The 25,681-nt window shown below is 43.6% G+C and overlaps 1 protein-coding gene across 1 annotated transcript in view; it reads right to left on the bottom strand.

The window, feature by feature from the left end:
* Positions 1-6,106: 6,106 nt before the first annotated feature.
* The window catches only part of tmtc1 (transmembrane O-mannosyltransferase targeting cadherins 1), a 172,180-nt gene continuing 152,605 nt past the window's right edge, over positions 6,107-25,681 (bottom strand). The window contains exons 15-19 of the mRNA XM_059652288.1: positions 18,489-18,633; positions 15,162-15,299; positions 13,914-14,036; positions 10,658-10,735; positions 6,107-9,172 (exon numbers count right to left, since the gene is read on the bottom strand). Coding sequence (XP_059508271.1) covers positions 9,011-9,172; positions 10,658-10,735; positions 13,914-14,036; positions 15,162-15,299; positions 18,489-18,633 — 646 coding nt within the window. The 3' untranslated portion in view covers positions 6,107-9,010. The remainder of the gene's footprint in view (positions 9,173-10,657; positions 10,736-13,913; positions 14,037-15,161; positions 15,300-18,488; positions 18,634-25,681) is intronic.

The following is a 25,681-nucleotide window of genomic DNA, read 5'->3' as shown; positions in this document are numbered from 1 at the left end:
AAATTGGTTCAGGGACCAACTTTGTGGGATACAAATCTTGGTTACAAGTCATCTTCATCATGAGATTGGTCACTAAAATTGGTCTTGGTGATGTCTGTGAAGTGAAAGTAATTGCAGGTGACCCTAAGTTTCTCACCTGTGGGTCAATATTTACAAAGACCAGGTTCCCAGGGTGATGATAACAAAGGCACAGGGGAAAAAATCCAGAAAGCCCAAGCCGCTAGCAAACTCCAGTAACCTCACAGAAGAGATCGCAGCTGAAGGTCCTCTCAGGATGAAGAGGGGGTACAGAAGGCCCAGAGTCTATGGTACCTGGTGCCATTTCCTTCAGATGGGTGGTACAGTGCCACAGAAAAAGGAGGTTGTCCCAGGACACCAAGACAGAAGTGCCATCTACTGGAGGAGGGTTTGTGAACAGAAGGAGCAGAGTTTTATTATTATTTATTCACCATCTCTAGCTGGACCTGCATTTACTGACCTAATTTTCCAGAGGGCAGTTAAGAGTCAATCACTTTGCTGTGGGTCTGGAGTCACATGCAGTCCAAGCCAGATAAGAATGGCAGTTTGCTTCCCTAAATGACACTAGCGAAACCGTGGGTTTTTCGAATAATTTATTTGTGGTCATTATTAGATTCCTAATGCAGGACTTTTTTAAAAATTCAAATTCCACCCTCTGTTGTGGACAGGATTTGAACTGAATTCCCCAGAACATTGCCTGTGTCTCTGGTTTAACAGCCTTGTGATAATACCACTGGGTCCAGGCCATCCTATCCCAGTAAACAACAAGGTGAGAGCTCCGCTAAATGTTTATGTGACTGGTTTTTAGATCTAAGTGATCTCTGAATCCTCAATGTATCAAGGCTGCTCTTGAAGCAGTTTGTGCTTCACCCCGTTTCCCTGTAACAAAGTCAGTGTTGCAGACTGGGCAGTAGGCTTTGCCAATGTAGTTGGCTTCATCAAGGAGCAGGACGCTATAGATTATACATACAGCACACTGAGCGTGCCATACCATAATGCTGCCGATTTCACCAATAGGAAAGGATTCCACTCAGTAAACTTACAAGTCATCTGTGATCATTGGTACCACATGGTAGAAGTCTGCGCTGGGTACCACAGCAGCTGATAATGATGTGTATGCTCTTGAGGGGTCTCATGTTCCTGCTTAGTTTAAGGTTGGCTGCCTTACAAGGATGGCTGTTGGGCAACAAGGGCTCCCATCTGCAACCACAACTGGTCAATCCATGACGCAATGCAGCCTATTCTTCCATGAGTGTAATGGTGGAGAAGGCAGTACGCCTCCCGATGATACTTGGATCAGTTTGGGGCAATCAGGGCAGTACATTCCAGACAGAGTGCTCTGCATTATCCTAGCATGTTGTCCTCTGTACAAATGGAGCAGGTAAGGAGAATATGTGTTGGGCTCTGAAGAACTGGAAGAGTGGTAGTAGTCTTCCAAAGAGGAAGATGAGGAAATTGAGCAGGAAGAACATCAAGATAAGTCAGAACAGCATTGAGTGCAGTAGGCCAATCAAGATCTCGCTCTTAATAGTTGAGCACTGAGCAAAATCATCATTGACTGGCTGCAAATTCAGAAAGTAAGCAGCCCCTATTTCTTTCCAGACGCAAATGCAGCTTTTCTGTTTGCTTTCATCTTAGCTTTTGCTGTTGTTCAATAAAAGTTGATGTTATCAATTATTCAAAGGCATCCAACATGATGCTCCCACAATGAATGATGAGAAGATGTTATGCTACACTGGGTGCTAGTGAAAGAGTAGCACTCCCCATAGGCACATGGTATGGTAAGAGGCAGCCTCTGTAACTTCTTTGCTGCGGTCACTATTACAAGCAATTGTAGTCGATGAAGTAAACAGGCTGTGCAATTATGATCACAAACTTCTACTTCCTCTAATGTGTCACCTGCAGCAACAATGTTGCCTCAGAAACTTTTCATTTTCAAATCTCTCCCACAGCATTTGCAGTGAAGTGTATACTTCTGGCTAGCAGTAGTTGACCAGGTGCAGAGCCAGACCTTCAATGTAGTGCTGGCTGTGTGAATAATCCCAAAGGCTCCAGAATCAGCGAGTACTTAAGATACTGGTGAGCACACAATCATAGGCGTATGGCACCATTGAGTTAAAATGAGATGAGCTGCCAAAGCAAACAGCTTTAGGTTTCCTCACACTGTAGTCCATCTGTCAGACATTTGCCCATTTTTCAATCTATTGATTTCATTCACACACTCCTTATGTGTCCTTTACCACATATTTCCTGCTCACCTTTGCATCACCTGCTGTTTTGGCTCTCAGGCCTTCATCTCTAAATCAGTGAAGTGATGTAAATTGTAGGAATTTGAGGACTCAGCACAGATCCCTGCAGGGCTTCATTCATCGTGCTTTCTGATATGTCCACCCCGTAGCTTCAGGGTTTTGTGATGCAGTCATAGTGGCCTTACCTCTGGACCAGAAGTTCCAGGTTCAAGTCCTACTGAGGCGTGTCGTAACATGTCAAAACCGCTTAATTCAAGTAAGTACAACATGTGCTTTTATTTCGTGCAGAAGTCTTTGCTGTAGCACTGTACAAAATGCTTTCAGGTAAACCGTGTACCAATGTCTACAGCATTCTTTTATCTATACTCCATCTTCAGACAAATTCATTAAATCAATTAAGCATGATTTCTCCTTCACAAAACAATGTTGACTCTTCCCAATTACCTTGAGTTTTTCTAAATGTCCAGCTATAATCTTTTTCTAATTTTAACGTCCTAACAATTCTAATACCTTCCCCAGGGACAGGGAATCGAGGCCATTCATCAAAACATCCAAGCTTGTTAAATGATCTTATTTCACACAAGTCCAGTTTTAACACTGAGGAACAGAATGTTATTTTTGATATTCTGAGGGAAACAATGATGTTCTCTGTATCTTTGTTGATCAGTTGGTTTTCACTACTGCTTATCAATTTACAGTTTAGGAATTCAGATTCAAAGCCACGTTTTAATGCTTCCAAAGTCAGGGGATCAAATATGGACTTTAGTAAACTGCTCAACAAGTATCCGCACAGTCGACTGGTTAGCAAGTTTGGATCAGATAGAATAGAGGGACAGCCAGCCATTTGGATACAGAACTGGCTCAAAGGTGAAAGTATCCGCACAGTCGACTGGTTAGCAAGTTTGGATCAGATAGAATAGAGGGACAGCCAGCCATTTGGATACAGAACTGGCTCAAAGGTGAGACACAGAGGGTAATGGTGGAGGGTTGCTTTTCAGATTGATTGCCTTTGACCGGCGGTGTGCCACAAGGATCAGTGCTGGGTCCACTGCATCTTGTCATCTATAGAAATGATTTGAATGTGAACATAGGAGTTATGGTTAGTTTGCAGATGACACCATTGCCAAATTGGCAATTTAGTGTTCAGCCAAAAAGGTTACCTCAGAGTAACAGGGCCTTTATCAGATGGGTGAGTGGGCATTTTGGGAAGGCAAATCAGGGCAGGACTTATACACTCAGTGGGAAAGTCCTGGGGAGCGTTGCTGAACAGACACCTTGGAGTGTACATTCATAGTTACTTGAAAGTACAGTCGTAGGTACACAGGATAGTGAAGAATACATATGGTAAGCTTGCCTTTATTGGTTGGTGCATTGAGTACAGGAGTTGGGAGGTCATTCTGTGGTTGTACAGGTCATTGGTGAGGCCACTATTGGAATACTGTGTTCAGTTCTGGTCTCCCTGCTGCAGGAAGGATGCTATGAAACAGAAAATGGTTCAGAAAACATTTATAAGGACGTTACCAGGGTTGAAGGGTTTGAGCGAAAGGGACAGGTTGGAGCTATTTTCCCTGCAGCATCAGGAGTTGAAGGGTGACTTGAGACAGGCTGGACTGAAGTGTCTGTTTCCATGTTGTATAGCGCTATGACTCTCAGTGATGTTTTGATTAAGCCAATTACATTATCTATATAATCTGGCCTTTCCTGCACCTCCAGACTTCCTGCACTGCCCAGAAGCCTAAAACGCAGAGAGAAATTCTGGGGTGGAGAGGGCAGTGGTTCACAGAAGTAGATTTTAAAACAAAATATGCACAAAAGTTTCTGAAGCTATGGTTACTGATCTGTCCTTCTCCCACCCCTTCTCTTCATTACAGTGATGGTCTAGACCTGAAATGTCAGCTTCCCTGTTCGGCCTGCTGTGTTCATCCAGCTCTACATCTTTTTAGAAGAAGTCATGCTGTTAGGGCTTGCCTGAGTTAAAGGTCGCTGGTTCATTCCAGAGACTTGAGAACATATTCTAGGCCAGTACATAGATGTAATACTGAGAGAGCCTGTACTGCACTGTCAGAGATACCATCCCTCCGTGAAACAGTAAACAGAGGCCCATCTGCCCTCTCATTGGGACACACAGAATCCCTAAGGTGTGGAAGCAAAGAATTCAGCTCACCAAGTCTGCCCTGACCTTCTCAACAGCATCCCATCCAGACCCATCCCCCCAACCTTATTCCTGTAATCCTGCGTTGCCCATGACTAACCCACCTAGGCTGCACATCCCTGATCACGACAGGACAATTTAACGTGGCCAATCCACCTAGCATGCACATCTTCGGACTGTGGGAGGAAACCCACGCAGGCACGGGGAGAACACACAAACTCCACACAGACAGTCGCTCAAGGGTGGAATCGAACCCAGGGCCCTGGAGCTGTGAGGCAGCAGTGCTAACCACTGAGCCACTGTGCCAGCCTTGCACATTTGTCCAACACCTACCTAAGTTGCCAGTATGGTCAGGAGTTTGTTTCTGCCCTGTGAGCATATGGGCAACACCATCTTCTGTTGCTTGGCAGTGATGCTGTGTTGCTACAAGTGTGTCTTAGTTACGCTATCGAGCAGTTGTATGGGCAGTAACCCTTATCAAAAAGCCTTAGAGCTCTGTGTGAATTGCAACCATGTGATTATTGGAAAACAACTGCTGCATCATTGTATAGTTGACACGGTGGCCAAAGCCAATAAACCAGTAAATGATACAGGAATTCCTAGGTGAGAATGAGTTAAGATCAATCTACAATTGTTTACTTTCCACCATGTGAACAGTTGAACGATAACGGAGATAAAATCAACCTATTCGAAGAAGTTATGACATGTCCCTGGTGCAGGTGGAACTTGATCTCAGGACCCCTGGTTCAGAGGTAGGGACACATCACTACACCACAACAGCGTCTCAACTGCATGATAATGGACTTCTTCAATTAAAGCCATACACATATTTTCCTGTCAACCTGTTGAGAAATGTTAAACATCTCTGAAGCAGGTAGGACTTGAACCTAGGCCTCTCACCCCCGAGACAGGGGCACAAACACTGCACCACAAGAACCTTTCAGAATGAATTATAATGCAATTGTTGTCTCAACGCTGCAACTAGCTGCTCTCAACTCTGATCAAATACAGACATATGCAAACAGCCCTTATAGCACAGTGACAGTATCCCTACCTCTGAACCAGGAAGCCCAGGTTCAATTGCCACCTGCTTCAGAGGTGTATAAGAACATCTTTTCACAAGATGCTTTCGAAGATAGCTCCAGGTATATGCCAACTGGCTGCACTGGTTCCCTCTGTGATCACAGCAATTACACTTCTCTTGAAATGTGGATACTTTGGGTGTCATCCGAAAGTCATAAAAGAGGTTAATTAAATGCAAATTCCTTTCTATTACTGAAAAACACCATTTTACAATGGAAGATTTGCCTTATTATGCCACTGGACGTCAAGAATTTTACTTCTAATTTACTATTGCAAACCATTAGAACAAGGTTAACAGTAGTCAGGTACGTAAGTGGGGCGAGAGAGGATACTTCGATAAGTAGACATGCAACTGAATTTATACCAATTAATTAATTATTCAGCGACCTAGGCTCTAGCTTAGCACATTGCATTGGCATTTCTGATCGTTAATACAAAAGGCCTTGGTATTTTTCCTCTCTCTGCATCTGATGCTGGAAAAGTGCACAAACAGAGAGCGATTGAACAGACTGGTGCCTGATGACAAGCCTTTATAGTACATCAAGTGAGAACTTTTATACTCAAATTATCCTTCATTCATATCTACATAGAATGAGAATAGAGAGACGAATGAACAGTTTTATTGTTCATGGTACATCGGACGTTTTGTGAGCTTAAATGCATCCACTTTGTAAATTAAGGAAATGGAATAAACACAGCTTTGTAGAAAAATCCACTAGCGTCAACAGAGCTCATTTAGTGACCAGTGCAATCTCCAGTCTCTTTCTCTCTCTCCAGCGGCATGATCAATAAATCAATCGGTAAATTGTTGTCATTAGTGAGATTGGGTCCAGTTTTGTACAGTAGAACAGAGCCCATTGAGACAGAGTCTGGAGATTAAACAATGCAAGGAGGGCCAGAGACTGAGCAGAAGAATAGGTTCAATGAAAATGAACATAAAGAAATAGAACAGAGGTTAGCCACTTGATCCTGCTTCATTTTGGCAGAATGCCAATATCAATTTCACTTTCCCACCCTATGTTGAATTGCTTACCCTTGCTTTCATAAAATTATTTTCCAAAAATACAAAAGTAAAAACAAAATAATGTGGATGCTGGGAACCTGCAACAAAGAGTAACAGCTGGAGAAACTCTGGAGACAGAAACAGAGTTAATGTTCGAGTCCGATATGGCTCTTCTTCAGAACTGAAGCTCCACTGTAGTCCCAAACTGTGTGCCTCTTCGCATTTCAACTTTATAAGATGTTTGCATTTAAAATCAACAGGCTTAGTGCATACATAATGGAAACAACACACACCAACATCTCTTCATGTTTTACACATATAGCAATAATGACATATATTATAGCTTTAATACTTAATATTCATAAATAAATTATAGATTCTATGTAAAAATAGAGATACTTAAAAACATGTCTGCAGCTTGAATGGCATAATCATTGGTCACAACCTTGAGAGTAGATAAGATTTCTTCATTCTGCAAGACTCCACAATTTTCACGTGTTCAGCCACCAAACAATTAATGTGTCAATTGCTGTCACTTTGATCTCATTACAACGGTAGGATTTCAAGTTGTGCTTTTTGTACAAATGCCCAATGTGAGTTGTGCGAATTTGTACAACGACGCAGAGGTCGGGGTGTGTGTGTGTGGTGTTATTTAAAGGAGGGCTGTGGGGGTGCCTTTGGAGGGGGGGGAATAGGCTAGTGCACTATGCATGCCAGCCAAGGGATGATGGGAACTACAGGGTTGGGAAGGAGTCAGCAAGGTCAAGAAGATCCACCCTGGGTATTAATCAGGGCAAGACATCTGCAGTGCCCTGGTGGCATGGCAACACTGTGCCAGCATGTTCAATGATAATGATGAGTAAGTACAAACCTACTTTGAAAGGGCCAATCACAATTTGCTGCCATCAAAATTATGGAGCAAGATGTCTGACCCATCAGCTCCCGGAGATGTAGAAATAAACATTCTTTACATTCGGGACATTCAAGATGCAGGCTGCAGGAAGCTTATTTGAGTTTGGTATTTCCCCCATGCTAAAAAAAAATTCTGCTAATTTTCTTCACTCCCACTTGAAGATGTTGTCAAATTCCCTAGGCAGAGCTCTACTGGTGCCTTCCACTAATTAAGTCCAGTGGGTATTAATCATTGGATAAGCAGTGATTAGCTCTTAGCCCAGCTGGGGCCTTGAGGATACACTCAGTCCCACTCCTCAACACTAGCTGGGTGAAATGGAGAGCAACAAGGAATGTATAATATAGCTCTGGGCACTGGCCTTCCACTGTGCCAAAGAGAAATACTTTCCCTGCTTTGTTTTAAATACATGGAAGGAAACTTAACTCATTAACTTTGTAAATCTTTAAAATAGTAATTAATACTTATTTTCCAAAGTCTCAAAACAGAGAACGTTAAATAGGCCTATCTTCACTGGACACACAGGTCAGGAAAGCGCTTCAGCTCCATGTTGCTTACTCATCTAGAAAGACTCTACAGTTCTTCCATCATGTCTTCCAATCACTTCCTCAATGATTCTGGGTTATACTCCTCCAGTGCCCTGCCTGGAAACAGGACACTCTCCTGTTTCAGCCATCGATCTCCTTGTGTCAGACAAGTGAACTCAGTCTGCTCTGCAACTGAGAGTGCTCTCAATCCTGGTTGTCCAAAGATGCTTGAACACTGAGAAAGATCTCAACCCTGGGGAAGATCTATGCACAGCCTGCACAGGGAACTGACGCTTTGTGTCTCAAAGTTGTAACTCAAAATGGATGTCTCCCTTTCAGCTTGTTATCTTTATTCAACAACAAATCTTACTTCTAACATTCCCACTTGAGTGACTTATCAGGAAAATGGAGCAATCTTAACCTTTAGAGGATAAACACTCAAATACTGTGATGCGTATTGAATGACTTGGATGGAATGTTTTGCTCCTGACTAGCTTCAATACAGAATGCTCTACTCTATATTCACAGTGTCCAGTAAGGTTAGCATAGACAAGGGGAGAAAGTCACACTTTCTCGAACAGCCTGCTCTTAAATATAGGCTGGAGTGAAGGGCTCTGTTGTTCACTCCCTCACTGTGGCTAGTTTCTGAGTATTCAATTCTGTTCCATCATTTTTTTTGGTATGCATTAGGATGGATAAATTTTGTTTTGTCAAATCTCATCCCATGCAAATAACACCAACCCCTGCAGGAAGAGCTGAAGTGGATGGTAGAGGGTGCAGTTTCTTAGACTCAACAGTGGCTTTGTCATTATCTTGGACTTTACCTAACATATGAAGGAGTTTAATAAAGAACTCAAGATGCTGGAGAAATTCTCAATTGTGATGAACATTTTTTGAGCTCAGGTGAGGTGCACCAACTTGTAGCTGTACAACCCCAGGCACAATCAATGCTTTACTTCACAGCAGAAAGATCCCTTTGTTGCTTCTGTCATTTGGGGCTGTACAAGAACCAAGGTCCTTCTGCTTCTTTCTGTGTGACGTCACAGTCACGAGCAGGCCATTCATCTGTCACCTTGTGCTAGATTCCTGAGGGTGCTGCTCATCTCTCCTTTGTCCTTGTAACTTCTTCTCCAGGCGGTCTAATTTACTGAGGTTTTCCCGCAGTATCTTGCTATTTGGCACCAGTTCCAGGGCTTTCTCATAGTACTCACGAGCTGCTTTGTAGTCACCCTGTGAGATTGAGGCGGGCATTAAATAAAGGCATGGATTAGAAACTGCATAGATAGAAATTCCACCCACCCACTCTATCCCTGTCACGCTACATTTCCCACTGCTGATTCAACTCACCTTTACAGCCCTGGATACTACAGGGCAATTTAGCATGGCCTATCCACCTAACCCGCACACTTTTGGGCTGTGGGAGGAAACTGGAACACAGGAGGAGAACGTGGAAGCTCCACGCACACAGTTGCCTGACGGTGGAATCGCGCCTGTGTCCCTGGTAATGTGAGGCAGCAGTGCTAACCAACGTGCCACCACAATATATCCAGTCGCTATGCACAATTAGAGATTTTACTCAGACACATAACCAGCAAATAGACCTGATGAAAGCCCAGATAGAAAAGCCTGTGCTCTCACATGTTTAACTTACTGCACACAAAAGTACGGTAGTTCAACAGCACTGTCTGAAATTCTCCCCGAATACAATCTCACCCAAAGAAGCTGTAGGTGCGGAATGTACCAGACTTGGTGCTGGAGAGGCACTCTCTTGCATTTAGACTGAAGCAGATTACTAGCCAAAACAGCAGTAATTTCACCCAACGTGTGCCCATACTGTACCGCATTTCCTCTCACTAATGGATGTATTTGTACTCATTTTCTTTTACCCTCTCTCACACATTCACTCAGCCTTCAAGAACATAAGACTGAGAACATAAAGTATGTCACTCTATCCTTTCATGACTGACCTTGGGTTTCAACTTCCCAAGGGGACCAAAAATCTGTTATAATATTCAACAATAGAGTACCCACCATCCTTTGGGGTACAGAATTCCGACACTCTCAGTTCTCTAAGCAAATAACTTTCTCTTCAGTTCAGTCCTGAATGATCAGCCCCTCATCCTGAGGCTGTGCCCTCAGACTCTAGATTCCTCAGCCTGTCAGTGGAGCTCTTTGAGAATCTTGCATGTTTCAATGAGGTCACTTCTTACTCACCTAAACTCTTGACAGGAGAGCTTCAGCTCTCATTGTAAGACAGCCCTTGCTGCTGTGGAGCTAACTTAGTGAACCTTCACAATACAGGTTCCTTAAATAGAGATAAAAATTGCATACTGTACAGGTCAGATCTGGCCTTACTGAAACCCTGTACAATTGTCACAAGACTTCCTTACTCTTGTACTCCTGTGCCCTTGCAATTACAAAGAACATTCCATTTGCTTTCCAAATTGCTTGTGTTCTGTCTTCTGTGCACAAATACACCCAATTCTCTCCGAGCATCAACATTTACAAGTTTCACATCATTTGAAAAACATAATGCTCCAAGCGAATGACAGCACATTTCCCCCACGTTATATTCCATTACTCTTCTTGGTGCCTGAGGTGAGAATGAATGACAGAGCACATGCAATTTGCAAAACATGTAACTTTGATACAGTTTTATTTAGCCAATCAAGTACATTGTCAATTCGGCGCGAAAAGACCCTTTATTTTGCTGACCTTTATGTGCCGGATACCTCCCATGTTCATCCAAGCTTGCGACAGATCTGGGCTCAACCCTACCGCCTGCTTATAGCTCTGGGTTTTAAAAAGAAAACATACACTTTACACATCACAGTAACAGCAAGATGTTAACGCCAGACAAACATCAGTTCTAAGATAATTTTCTTTCTCACAGGTATGAAAAAGAGTGAAAACTTACTTTATCAATTCTTAACATGAGTCATAACATAAGCATGCAGCCATTGCTAATGTTTCATATTTACACATGTATCTGCACAATTGTTTATTAGGCTAAAAAGCATAATCTTTAATGATAGTTGTCAATGGCAGTCTATTTTACTTTCTTCTTACTGTCTCCTCACTCACTGCCAGCTCCTGCTGAGGATCTTCCTGTTATCACTCTCATCCTCCTTTCATGATTGAAAGGACTGTGGACATTACCAGGGCTATAAACTGCTCCTCACCTGATGTTTCCACACAAATAAATTTCAGAAGTGTAAACAAGTTAGTGAGAGAAATATGAAAATTTCTCTCCATAACCACTCAGCGCAACTGCTATCAGTTTTATACCAATTCAGGGGCAATTACTTTTTGAGAAAACATCCTTTACTAAAGCTATTATTGTTGGCAGACGTCTGGGAGCCTTGACTTTGAGATCAGAGATTCAAGTATTTAAATCCTATTCTGGAAAACCTTCAGTCTGATAGGTAGGCTGACACCTCTACAGAGGAACAGTTGCTGTCTTTTGGATGAGTATTTTAACCTAAGCCTGAGGTGCACTCTTCTTGGACACAAGTCCTATTACACGACTCAAAGAAGAGCAGGGAAGCTTTCCTGCCAATACTTATTGCTGAGTAGCAAGATGTATGAGGATATCCAATGATGATGGCACTGTTATCTAGCTATGTAAAGAGGTCTGGAAGGAGGCAGAAACTCTACCAGGGTCTGAGAGAACTTCTGTATCTCTGATGCTGTGTATAACGAGTTTTAAGTAAAAAAAATGTTTGACTCGAAGGTTTATCTTGTTGACTGAAAATAGTTGCACCCCGAGCACGTGGTAAAAATATTAACCCTCAACCAAGAAGACAGATTACATAATCATTATCACACTGCTGTTTGTCAGAACTTTCTATAAGCAACATGGTTGCTATGTTTTCTGCACTGCAGTGAGTACACTTGAAGAAAATACTTTGTTTGCTGTGGTGAAGCATTTGGGAGAACATGAGATGACAATAAATGCTATTTTTAAAAAATAATTGCTATGTCGACTGCTGATGCATCAAATTTCATTCCTCAGCCTCTTTTACTATCGTCTGTTGTATCTGCAACGGTTCGAAATGATTGCTCAGGTCCCAAAATGGCTCATTTGGGGCAGGCAAAGTACTACTGAATTCCAGAAGGTCCCAGATCCATTGGAATTTATTTTGGGAAGGCAGCTGCTACAGACAATTGGGATATTAAAAAGGACATATATTCATATGGCATTTCCTTGGCCACTAGACATTTCACCAGCAACCTCATAACCCATGAAGCATTTTTCAAATAATGTCACTCTTGTTACATAGGATATAAAGGCACACAACAAGCTCCCACACACACTGAATTGGTTTGATGCTGACTGAGGGATACATATTGTCCATATCGATCAATCCAAGATATAATAACACGGGTGACTAAAGAGAAAGTGCTGAAAATGCTCAGCATGTCTGGCAGGATTTGTGAAACAGACACAAACATCTCCAGTTTTGACCTTTCATTAGAAAGATGCCTTCTTTGTTCTTCTTCAAAATATGCTGCTTATGCACTTGGGTTGAATGTATCATCTGAAATTCAGCTCAGCACTCCCTTGGTACCGCGCTGAAGTATCAGGCTGGACTTTTCATTAAGCTTGGCTAGTGCCGTGGAACAGAGGGACCTAGGGTTTCAGGTACATAATTCTTTGAAGTTTGTGTCACGCATAGACAGGGTGGTTCAAAAGGTTTGACAGTCTTGCCCTCGCTGCTTAATGCTTTGAGTATAGCAATTGGGAGGTCATGTTGAGGCTGTACAGAACAGTAGTGAGGCCTCTTCTGGGATACTGTGTCCAGTTCTGGTCACCCCATTATAGGAAGGATATTAAGCTGGAGAGGGGTCAGAAGAGATCTAACAGGATGTTGCCAGGTATAGAAGGTTTGAGTTATAAAGAAAGGCTGGACAAGTTGGGACTTTATTCACTGGAGCCTAGGAGGTTGAGAGGCAACCCGAAAGAAGTTTATAAAGTAATGAGGGACATAGATAGATTTAATGGTAGTTGTCTTTTTCCTAGGAAACCTCAAGATGAGGGGGCATATTTTTAAGATGGGAGAGGAGAGAGGTTTTAAAAAGATATCAAGGGCAGTTTCTTTTACACAGAGGGTGGTTCACATGCGGAATGAACTTCCGAAGGAAGTGATGGATATGGGCACAATCACATTTAAAAGACATTTGGCTAAGTATATGAGGGATATGGACCAGGAGCAGGCAGGTAGGACTAATTTAGTTTGGGATTCTGCTCAGCACGGACACATTGGACCAAAGGGTCTGTTTCTGTGCTTATGACTGTATGACTCAGGAGTGGGATTTGAACCTATAACTTTCCTGACCCAGAGACAACGGTACTTCAGGCTGAGTCATGGCTGACCACATACCCACAGTGAAGCTGCATTACAGCAAGATCTGCAGAAGAATGGCACCTACTAGCAAGTGGGCAGTGTAGAACAGTAAGCCGGGACAGGTGCTGTCGTGCCCTTCATGACCAAACAATTATCCAACGTTTCAGGACTGTCCACAGTTCGATAGCAGATCGTACTCTTTGGCTCAATAAGTTCAGGATAAGAGTGGAAGAAAATAATGGGGAAAAAAAAACTTACAATACACCACGAATCAAAGAAAGCAAGTGATAGTTTCAGAGATAATGGGAATTGCAGATGCTGGAGAATCTGACATAACAAAGTGTGGGGCTGCATGAACACAGCAGGCCAAGCAGCATCTCAGGAGCACAAAAGCTGATGTTTCAGGCCTAGACCCTTCAGAGAACTCTCTGATGAAGGGTCCAGGCCCGAAATGTCAGCTTTTGTGCTCCTAAGATGCTGCTTGGCCTGCTGTGTTCATCCAGCTCACACCTTGTTAAGTGACAGTTTCAATATGTTTACATGTTATATATCTAAATGACGCAATGCAACTTTCTACAAATGTCAGAGACAACATCATTTTCATAGTTAGATAACTGGCACACCTCAAACGCCACATCCAGCTGATTTAGCTCCCTCAATAGATTCCCTTCTGAAAAATAGAGTTCCGCAAGGATTTTCGGGTCTTTGGGCTTCATTTGCATGGCTCTTTTGACAGCATCGAGTGCCTGTATGTGAGAAAGGAAGTGATTATGAGCCATTTTCCCTTTATCACCTATTTACAGAGAAAATGCAGAATCAACAGTGCAATAAAGAATCCAGATTCTAAACACACATAGGCAGATGTTCACAGACTCATGCATAACACACATGTGTAAATAGACACATACGTAACTCATGCACTCACACAGACACACATGCACAACACACACACAAGCTACAGGTCAACAGCAACAGCTGCAGAACTGTACTCCAGCACAGTCTGTAACCTCATTGCCTGTCATATCCCCCACTCAACCATCACCATCGAGCCAGGGGATCAACACTGGCTCAACGGAGAGTGCGGGAGGGCATGCCAGGAGCAGCGCCAGGTATACCTGAAGTTGAGATGGCAATCTGGTGAAGATATCAAACAGGACTACTCATGTGCCAAATAGCATAAGCAAGCAAATGACAGACAGAGGTAAACAATCACACAATCAACGGATTAAATCTGAGCTCTGCAGTCTGGCCACATCCAGTTGTGAACGGTGGCAGACAAATGAACAACTCACTGGAAGAGGAGGCTCCACAAATTTCCCCAATAATGGGACGGCCCAGCAGATTTACGCAAACAATAAGGCTGTAGCATTTGTAACAATCTTTAGCCAGAAGTGGATGAGCTACCTTGGCTTTTTCGTAAGGGCTCCAGCCTCCAGCCAATACGATTCATGCCATGTGACATCAAGAAAAAAACTGGAGGCATTGGCTATTGGCCTTTCCGGTATTAGTACAAAAGGCCTGTGCTCCAGAGCTTGCTGCACCCCCTAGCCAAGCTGCGCCATGTGACTATAACACTCACATCAACCCGAATATTGAGAGATATGGGCCAAACACAGGCAAGCGGGACTAGTTCAGTTTGGGAAACCTGGCCTGCATGGACAAGTTGGGCCTGAGGGTCTGCTTCCATGCTGTATGAGTCCATGAAGCGTAAAGACTATTGTTGACTGGAGTGGCTTGCTTCTGTGTTGTAAACTCAATGTAAAAATTGCACATTCACAAAGCCATTGCAAAGATTATCCATGTCATTCATCAGATGGCCAACAAGTGACCCCAACGATACTGTTAAGAGGTTTTAACGAGAGTTAACTTACTTCCTTCAGGTTTCCCGTTTTACTGTAGATAACAGACAAGAGGCGTTGACACTCTAGGCAGTCATTCCTTTCACTCACTACTTGGTTAATGAGTCGTTCAGCTTCTTTGGCTCTGCCAGCCACAGAGAGAACCTGGGCCTAGGAAGTAAGCGACAAGATTGAATGTGCAACATTTCCAATGTGGAAAGTAGTGAAAGAGCACTGGCAACAGATGAACCTAATGGACAACTGCCCAACCAAAAGGCTTGGGAGTATGAACCCCTTCAACAAAACTGCAGGCTTGAACTGTTAACTTTGTTTCTCATCACAGACGCTGCCAGGCTTGCTGAATTTCTCCAGCATTTCTAATTTGATTACTACAAACTTTTTTCAGGCTTTACTATTCCACCAACACTGGCTCAAACACTGGCAGGTGCCTCTGGTCAGGAATAAACAGCATACGACGAACACTTGGGTTAATCTCAAAACAAAAGCAAGCTTGGCGTGAAAATAGTGTCTGATTACAGTTAGACATCCCAAGGCATTGGGGTGCGTTAACAGACTGAATTTGAAATTAAGCCAGTAATATAGCAATGGCCTAGTGGTATTATCACAAGTCTATTAACTCAGAAACTGTTCTGGGGAGATAGGTTCAAATCGCAAAATTTGAATTCAGAATCTGAAATTAAGGGCCTAATGTTGACCATGAAACCATTGTCAATTGCTGGAAAAGCTCAACTGTTTCACTAATCTCCTTTAGAAAAGGAAGCTGCCATCCTTACCTGGTCTGGCCTTTAGACCCATTACAATGTGGTTGATTCTTAACTATCCTCTGGGCAATTAGGGATGGACAATAAACACTGGTCTAACCAAAGACCCTCCTGCCATGAACGAATTAAAAGAAGAGCTTGGAGAACATGCATTTGTTCAAAGTTCTCAAGGTTGTTCAGGTTTTCAACAGCAACCTAAAAGGGGAAATGCCTCGGGAAGGAATTCCAGAATTAAGGACCTTGTTCTTTCTTTCAGGCTTTTGGATTTGAGCAAAGAGAATTGGTTTCAAGATTTTTCTGAGACAGAGCGAGATTTGCTTTATTCACTGTACTATTGTCAATTCATGGTAGCAAGGAGCTCAAGTTCAAAGACATGTATGTTTTTCATTACAGTGGCTGTCTCTTCCGGGAAGCCTAATCCTCCTGTGAACTCTTTTGAATTTCTCGCCACTGAATTACATCTTGTGTCTGTCTGTTCAAGCATGAGATATACTTTGGTGAGGTGAAAACAGGTATATCTCTGCACAAGTCATTTGAGGTGAGAGAGGTTAATAAGGCAGACAGTATCCTGTGCATCATTAATATTATTGAGCACGAGAACAAGGAGGTTAAGTTAAATGTATAAAAGGCGCTAGTTGGATACAGCTGGAGTATTGCATCAGTTCTGGGTACTATGTTTAGGAAAATTGGAGAAGAGGTTTGCAAGCATGGTTCCAGGAGTGAGGATTTTGTGTTATGAGCCTGGTAAAGAGAAAGTTGAAAAGAGATTCGTTTGAGGCATTCAAAATCACGATGGGTCTGGACAGAGTGGACACGGAGAAACTAGTGAAAGGAGTGAGACTGAGTGGCCATAAAGTTAAAATCATTACTAAAAGAAGCACAATTGTTATGAGGAAATGCATCCAAAATGCACTTCCAATGGGCATGGTGGAGGCAATTTCATTTGAAGCATTAAAAAGGAATCAGGCTGTAATTCAAAGAAGAAGAATGTGCAGGATTACAGTGCGAGAGCAGGAGAACGGCACTAATTGAGATGTCATTAGGACAGCAAGTTCTAACAAGATGTGCTCAAGGGGCTCCTTCCATGTTATGATTCTGCCCGGTGTATTCAAACCCTCTGCCTCTTTTCCTGTCCAGCTTTGGCAGATAGTGACGATCATGCGCGATGGGTTGAATTCAGATTGTCTCACTCTTGTTCACTTTGAGAGTTTGTACGGACAGTTTTCATTTGTGGCTGTTTCGCAAACTTGAACGCTGAGCAAATCCAAGACATGCGCAAGGGGGAGCCAGTCAAAATGTGTGAAACATGTCATGATAAGTAGGGAATGCCACTATTTTCTGTTGCCTGCTGCGCTATCCACCAGCAGTCAGCTGATGCATTTGCTTTGAACTTCAGCCACACAGCGTCAAGTTCTTGAGAATGTAAGCTGCTTGCGAGAAGAGTCGGGATGTGGCAGGGGTGGTGTGAACACAGTTGAAGGATCTGAGCAGTTTTGCGGACAGTGAATCAGTAACTGAGGGAGGATAGCAGTGAATAGGTGTAGTAAAGGCAGGGGTACAGGTAGTGTCGAGTCAAGGGAGATCCAGAGGGACAGAGAGAATCACTGAGGAAATGAGATGTTGGAGATCTGAGATGAGATTGAGAATTAAAATTGAGAGCAGTGGCGAGTGAACACTCAGGAATGGTGAGTTATAGGAGTGTAGTGAGTTTAGAGTAAGACTGATCAGAGGCTGGAAGATGAGATCGAGTTACTGAGGCGGGTGAGTGATGTGAAAGGTACATAGGTGTGCCTTCACGAATTGTCTATTTCAGGGCTGGACATTAAAGGGCTAGTGGAGAGGGAGGAGAACGTAACATTTTTCTACAGAGACCACGCCCAGGTAACCAGAAAGAATGAAACAGCAAAACTGGCGAATAACTAGCAGGAAGCCAGCCAACATAACGAAAGGCCCTCCTGCACCAGTTATACTCTCTTGCACCCTCTTCCATCCGGCAACAGATACAAAAGTTTGAAAACACGTACCAAGAGATTCATGAACAGCTTCTTCCCCGCTGTTATCAGACTTATGAATGGACTTCTTATATATTAGAGTTGATTTTTCTCTTCATCTTCTCTGTAGCTGTAACACTATATTCTGCGTTCTGTTCTATTACCCTGATGTACTTACGTCAGGTATGATTTGCCTGGTTAGCATGCACAACAACACTTCTCATTGTATGAGCCGGTTATTGCTTCTCATTGTATCTCAGGACATAATGATAATAAAAAGTCAAATCAAATCAAATATTAGTTCTGCTCACCTTCTACACTTCAAAAGGGAGCTTCGGTATGACCTGTAGATTCATTTCCATGAATTGCTATTTTCCCTCTGGGTACTTAGGGTACAGCAAAAATAGCAATCTTTACATGCTTTAACCATTATCAAACACACATCACACTAACGATATGCACGTTCGAAATTTGAAATTCAAATCGGATAGCGCTGGAAATACCCAGCATGCCTGTCAAGAAAGAATAAGAGTTAACCTCCACATTGAAGATGTCCACACTGAAGTTTCCAAAAGCTCTGTACGTACCACTGCCAGTTTAAGTTCACTGTTTGAGGGCTGCATCATAATTGCCTCTTTGTAGATAAGCAGGGCTTCCTCGTACCTGCCTGTGTTGTAGTACAGAGCTCCGAGAGGAGACAGAACATCCACGCTCCTGGTGATCTCTAGTGCTCTGCAAGCAGTAACAAAAGAACACCTTCGTAAGGGGGGTCAAAGTCTCTCAAATATAATTTTCAGCAAGGTCTGAGACACACATCTCTGGGCTGCTGCGTGGTTGCCAGCATACCAGGAGAAAAGCACCGCAGTCGACATTTTAAAAAATTCACTCATGGGATGTGGGCATCGCTGGATTGCCAGCATTTAATCCCTGTCACTAGTTACCCTTCAGAAGGTGGGGGAGAGCTGCCTTCTTAAACCGCTGCGGTCCGTGTGCTGTAAGTTGATCCTCAATGGCCTTGTGGACAGAATTCCAGGATTTTGACCCAGTGACATTTGCCCACCTGCCTGCCAAAATGAACAGCTGGAGCGGTACTTATTATAGAAGTGGCTGAGTAGCCAGCAGGCTGGAGAATGCCAGGTGAAGCATTGAGGTGTCAAGCATCCTGTCCACTATCTTAGGGCTCTGTGTTTGGAACCAACAATATTTCCCAAATGAGTAGCTTTAATTTATTTCAAGTGTTCAATTGATGAGGTTTCTTATCAAGACCTTATCTTAGCAAGAGATAGCAGGAATTGCAGATGCTGGAGAATCTGAGATAATAACGTGTAGAGCTGGATGAACACAGGAGGCCAAGCAGCAGAGGAGCAGGGAAGCTGACGTTTTGGGCTGCTGTGTTCATCCAGCTCTATACCTTGTTATCTCTTATCTTAGCAAGAGCTGGAGTCAAGTCAACCTTTTCCCAGCTGAACACAACACAAAAAATTTCAGGACAAGTGCAGAGAGAGTTGTCAAGTTGATTTCAGGGACATGGGCCCATCATTCAGGCTGGAGAAATCATATCCTGTGATCTGAAAATAGAAAGATCTCACCCTCTATCATGCCTCAAATCACTTGAAGCATGAGTCTCTACTGGAAGTGTCATCAGCGAGAAGATACTGCCTAAACAATGTTATATTTGCACATGATGGCTGTTACCAATAGCTGCCAGGTCTTGAACACCATGATAGCCACACCCAATTCCTCATACTGTGAGAGATAACATAAACTTCACCACATCAAGTAAATCAAACTCAAAACAGGAGGAACTGAGGTGGGGTTGGGGTGAATATGGGAATATGAAGAGAGTGGGTCATGACTGTGTGACATGTTGGTGTGGCGAATGCTTGCATATGAGCAAGGCTTGCATGAGTGGTGCGTGCGTGTGGGGAAATGCACGTGTGTGTGTATGGAGGGGCATAATGTCTGTGTATAGAATGTGAGTGTGCAGTGTGTTGGAAGGAAGTGTGTGTGTTCATGGATTGTGCATGTGTGTAGGAAGAGTGTGGGTGTGTGTGTGTGTGTGTGTGTGTGTGTCTTGGAAGTGCGCGCCTGGGGCATGTGTGCAGGGAGAGGTATGTGTGTATGTTTGTGTTGTGTGTTGTGTGGGGAGATAGTGTGTGTGTGTGTGTGTGTGTGTGTGTGTGTGTGTGTGTGTGTGTGTATGGAGTGTGTGTGTGTGTGTGTGTATGGAGTGTGTGTGTGTGTGTGTGTGTGTGTGTATGGGGGTTTGCGGGGAATGTGTCTGTGTGTAGATGTGAAAGCGCAGGGGGTTGTGAGAAAGTGTATGTAGGGAGTGTGCACGTGTGGAGGTGTAGTGTGCATGTGTGTGATGGGTGAGAGAAGTGTTTGAGTGTGGCAAGTCTGTCAGAAGGTTGGTGGGAGAATGAGGAGTGTGTGTGTGGGGAGAAGGTGTGTATGTGGGAATGCATACAAGGGAAAGTGTGTGTGCATGTGTGCATGTGCGTGTGTGTGGGTGGGAGAAGTGTCTGAGAGGGTAGTGTGAGGGGGGAGGGAAGAGTGTGTGTATGTTTTGGGGGGTGGGAGGGAGAATTTGTGTTGGGGGGTGTAAAGTTTCTGTGCATCTGCAGAGTAAGTGTGTGTGGGGTGTTGCCTGTGTGTGGGGCAAGTGTATGTGGGGAATGTGTAGCATGTTCCCTGGGAAGTGGGTTCTGTGCATCTGCCACTCCCCTTTTCCAATTCCTTCCTTTTGGGCTGTTCAGGGAGCCCGCCTGATTGAAGAACTCCCATGTTGTTGACTGGCCTGGTGATTTCCAGAGGGTTTGCTTGTTTTAGATTTCCAGTGAAGGCAGCATTCTGTTCTTATCTGTTTCGCTGCTTATTTTTCAGCTTGATTTCTACTTGTCAGTTTAAACCAGGAGGGAGTTTAATAAACCAACACCCCTTTCAAAAGCTATTCATTTTACAATGATTATCCATTGCAGTGTTTTATTTTGGAAAATAAACATCCCATTTCCTTCCTTTCTCTCGTATTGTCGCACCACGGCCAAAAGCGTTTAGCTTTCTTTGCTTTATTAATAAGTGCCTACACGTGGTGGGTGTCTGATCCTGCTGTCTCCTGCTCTCCACGTTGGCCCAGCCTCTGGCCACTGGCCAGTATTATTCGACACAGGGGCACTGAGGTGGATTGTAGCAGCCCTGCCAATGCACTGACCACAGACAGGAAACTCAGAACAGAACTGTTAAGACTTAACGTTAAGACTTTCCTGGCCTAAAGAAGTCAGAGGAATGGAAGATATGGTGTTCTTTAAAAATCAATTTGGAATCTCTAAACGCTGTGGATATCAACAGGGAGCTACCATAGGATGTTATTATGGGTTACCACTGAACAGGGAGATACCAGAGGACATTATTATGGGTTACCACTGAACAGGAAGCTACCATAGGACATTATTATGGGTTACCACTGAACAGGGAGATACCATAGGACATTATTATGGGTTACCACTGAACAGGGAGCTACCATAGGACATTATTATGGGTTACCACTGAACAGGGAGCTACCATAGGACATTATTATGGGTTACCACTGAACAGGGAGATACCACAGGACATTATTATGGGTTACCACTGAACAGGGAGCTACCATAGGACATTATTATGGGTTACCACTGAACAGGGAGATACCATAGGACATTATTATGGGTTACCACTGAACAGGGAGCTACCATAGGACATTATTATGGGTTACCACTGAACAGGGAGATACCATAGGACATTATTATGGGTTACCACTGAACAGGAAGATACCATAGGACATTATTATGGGTTACCACTGAACAGGGAGTTAGCATAGGATATTATTATGGGTTACCACTGAACAGTGATGGAGTAGACGATACCATTTAACTTCTTTCAGGAAGCACTGAATAAATATTTAGCTGCTAATGGAATTGAGGCCAGTAAACAGGTTTTGTATGGGATTTGAGAGGGACACTGGCACAAAACCAAGGAAGACTCACTCTAAAAATGCTAGTGAGGTTAACCCAGTCTAATCTGGTGCTGACATAGAGGAACCCTGGGGAACGTTATCTTGAGAGAGATTCAAAGAGTTGGGTTGTGACACTGAATACCTCGCAGGTAAAAAAAAACGAGAATTGTCGGTTTTTGGCATGTGTAAAGAGAGACAGAGTTTGCTAAACACTTCTGCCTAAAGACAACAGCTACTTAAATGTTTGTTATATTTATGAGAATTAAATACAGATGGATTAAACATTAATGTCTGGAAGGTATTCCAAATTCTGACAGATGGCAAAATTGCTTGAAGGAATTTTTCTTTTTTGAAAACAATTACATGACTCACTAGTGTTGCATACTCCTGTGTTTGGGTTTCTTATTTTAGGGGCCTTTCACAATGTTTTATTACCAGAGCCACACAGTCTAATGTCATCTAAAAGTGATGGCCCCTTTCAGTGAATAAGAGCTTATTAGCTCCCCAGTGCACTTCCTGTTTCTGTGTCAGGCGACTGTTTTTCCTGAGAATGAGCCCCTCCAGGCACCATCTTTAAACCGCCATCCTTACCACGCAAGGCCAGACAGCGGGGGCTAAATGACTGATAGACTGCAGGGAATATCATGGGAAAACTGGGCCCGACTTTCACACAGCCTTTCAACAAGTTAGTGGAGGAAAACCCTGAAAAATTACACATGTTCATGTTTAACTGTAGCTAACGCTTCCTTTGTTAGTTCATGTTTAACTGTAGCCAAAGCCAAGGATCTATTTACTGCCTTGATTGCACCAAGGAAATACAGCAATATCTTTTGCAGGTGTTGCTTTTAATAATTAAGGGCCTCTTTGGAGCACTGCAGAGGAGTTGCATCAATCAGTTCTTACAAGTGTTCTCTACTTCCTGTTCTGGTATTGCATGGTAAATGGACCCTTCACCATTACAGTTATGTGTACGTCTGCAGGAGGGAGACGACTTTCTGCCCCTCAGATCGATGATAGCAGACAAGGATTTAGCCACTGCGTCTGGGCTGGCTGTCTGCAACAGGATCCCAGTGTGTCCATTTCTCTGACCTTTCCTCCACTGCCCTGCATTTATTCTCTTCAGATGATTAGCCAGCTCTCTTCTTAAAGCCTTGACTGAACATGTCCGTACAGTTTGGGGTGGCTTGGTGGTTAGTGCCGCTACCTCTCAGCCCCAGGGACATGGGTTCAGTAACTGTGTGGAGTTTGCATGTTCATTCTGTGTCTGCCGTGCTCAATTGCCCAGTGTCCAGGGATGAGCTGATTAAGTGGATTCGCCATGACAAATACAGGGTTACAGGTCGGGGTGAGGCGGCGGGGGGCGGGTATGGATGGGATGCTCTTCAGACGGTCACGGCAGACGTGATGGACTGAATGGTCTACTTCCACACTGTAGGGTTTCTGTAATTCTGTACCTCAATCTCAGGAAGTGCATTCCGGATCCTAACCACACCCTGCATCAAAAAAAACCCTCACGTGTCAGCTGCTGCTTCTTTAGGTATTCAATTTAACCAGTTGTCCTCTGCTTTGCAAACCTTCCACCATCAGTTTCACCCCGTCAGTTCATCCGAGTACCCTGAGAGAACAACTCCAATAAGTCGATCGATCCTCGGATCTGAAGCTGCTCATCTTCACAAAAATCGTGAAATTTTTTTTAAAAATCACTCCTCTAATGCTTTCACATCCTTCCTAAAGTGTGGTGTGCACATGGGGCACAATGCTCCAAATGAGGCTGAATGAAAGGTTTATAAAGGTGCATCGTAACATCCTTGGTAATGCAAAATGTCCCAGCCATTGAAGCACCTTTGAAATGTAGTCAGTGCAGTAATTAAGGAGACTCAGCAGCCAATGTGCAAACAACAAGCTACGACAAACAGCAATGTGATTATGATGAGCTGGACTGTTCGTCACTACTGTTGGTTGAGGAATAAATATTTCTATTTTTGGCCAGGTCACCAGGGGTAGTTCCCCTGCTCTTCTTTCAATTGTGCTGTGGGGAACAGCAGATGGAGCTTTGCTTTTGAGTCCCGCTCACCAACTAGCCATTGAGCAGTTTAATCTCGTGCCATTTCCCAAAGCCACTCCTTTTCATGTTATTTCAGTTGCTCAAAATAGTCAGGTTACAAAGCATATTCAATCAGGCCATGCACGCAAAAGAAAATGCCTCCTGGTAGATGTGGTTTGGAGGTTGGGCAGCATTTTCTGAATAATACAGTGTAGTGATATATTATCGGTTGAGTTCATAACATGACTCATGAATACTTGCGAGAATAACATACACTTGTGCACAGCGAACTATTTTCTGCAAGTAAAAGAAGTGTACAACCTTGTATCCTTTTATGTATTTTGCAGGAGCTTGGGGAGCCAATACTGAACCTCATAGATTCACCTATAGTGGCTACAAGATTGTTGACTAGCTCGCCGAACTGGCTTTTCATTTAGACATTTCGTCGCCATGCTAGGTAACATCATCAGTGAGGCCCCCAAGGAAGCGACGTTGTTCTACTCTGCTCGGAATTTATACTGTCCGGTCCAGTCCCAATTAATTTAACTGGAACACCATAAAGACAGGAGCCCAAGCCAAACATTGACACGCATGAAAATTCATTGAGGCATGGTTCTCAACCCAACACCATCTTCAAACATTTGGCATTGGATTCAATATACAAACCCATACAAAACAAAACTAGAAATGACAGTACTCACCATAACGAACTGGACAGTATAAATTCCAAGCAGAGTGGAACAACATCGCTTCATCGGAGGCCTCACTGATGATGTTACCTAGCATGGTGATGAAATGTCTGAACGAAAACAAGCCAGCTCGGTGAGGAAGTCAACAATCCCACGCACAACCCGAGCCACAGATCTTTGCTATTACCTGAAAATCGCTACAAGGGCAGGACTCTCCTCCTAACTCCCCAGAGCCTGTCCACCATCTACCAGGCACAAGTCAAGAGTGGGATGAAATACTTCCCACTTGTCTGGATGAGTGCAGACCCAACATCATCAAGAAGCTTGACACCATCCAGGACAAAGCAGCCTGCTTGATTGTCAATACACCCACTAGCCTCTACTTCCTCCACCAGTAACACTCAGTAGCAGTGTGTACTATCTACAAGATACACTGCAGAAATTCACCAAAGATCCTCAGACAGCACCTTCTAAACCTACAAGCGCTTCCATCTAAAGGAAAAGGGCAGCAGATACATGGGAATACCACCTGCCAGTTCCTCTACAAGGCATTCATGATCCTGATTTGGGAATATACTGCCGTTCCTTCAGTGTCACGGAGCCAAAATTCTGAAAATCCCTCCCTATGAATTGTGGGTCAACCTACAGGACATGAAGCTGCAGCGGTTTAAGAAGGCAGCTCCCCACCACTTTCTCAAGGGTAGCAAAGGACAGGCAATAAACATTGGCCAGCCAGCAATACCTGCATCCCATAAGCCAACAAAAAGATGAAAAGCTACAGCAGCCTGCTTGCATTCACAGCAAGCTCACTCTTATTCCTCCAATCTATCACAAACTAAATGGTACTTCCATGCTGTGGCTCTCTATCTAACCAGAGGCTAGCCAATGTTCATGCTTGACTCTTGTGCCCAGTCACTAACAGGCGATTTTCACAACTCGTGACCCCTTGATTCTAAGCCAAGGCAACTGACCACGCAAACCAAAATGTTGGCGAACCGCTGATCACAAGACCAAATGGGTGGAAGAGAATTCATCCATGCTCCTGCCAGAAGACACTTA

This window comes from Stegostoma tigrinum, chromosome 18 (assembly GCF_030684315.1).
Source record: "Stegostoma tigrinum isolate sSteTig4 chromosome 18, sSteTig4.hap1, whole genome shotgun sequence".
Taxonomy (NCBI): domain Eukaryota; kingdom Metazoa; phylum Chordata; class Chondrichthyes; order Orectolobiformes; family Stegostomatidae; genus Stegostoma; species Stegostoma tigrinum.
The sequence above is the reverse complement of the archived record's forward strand: the minus strand, read 5'-3'. Positions and strand labels throughout refer to the sequence as shown.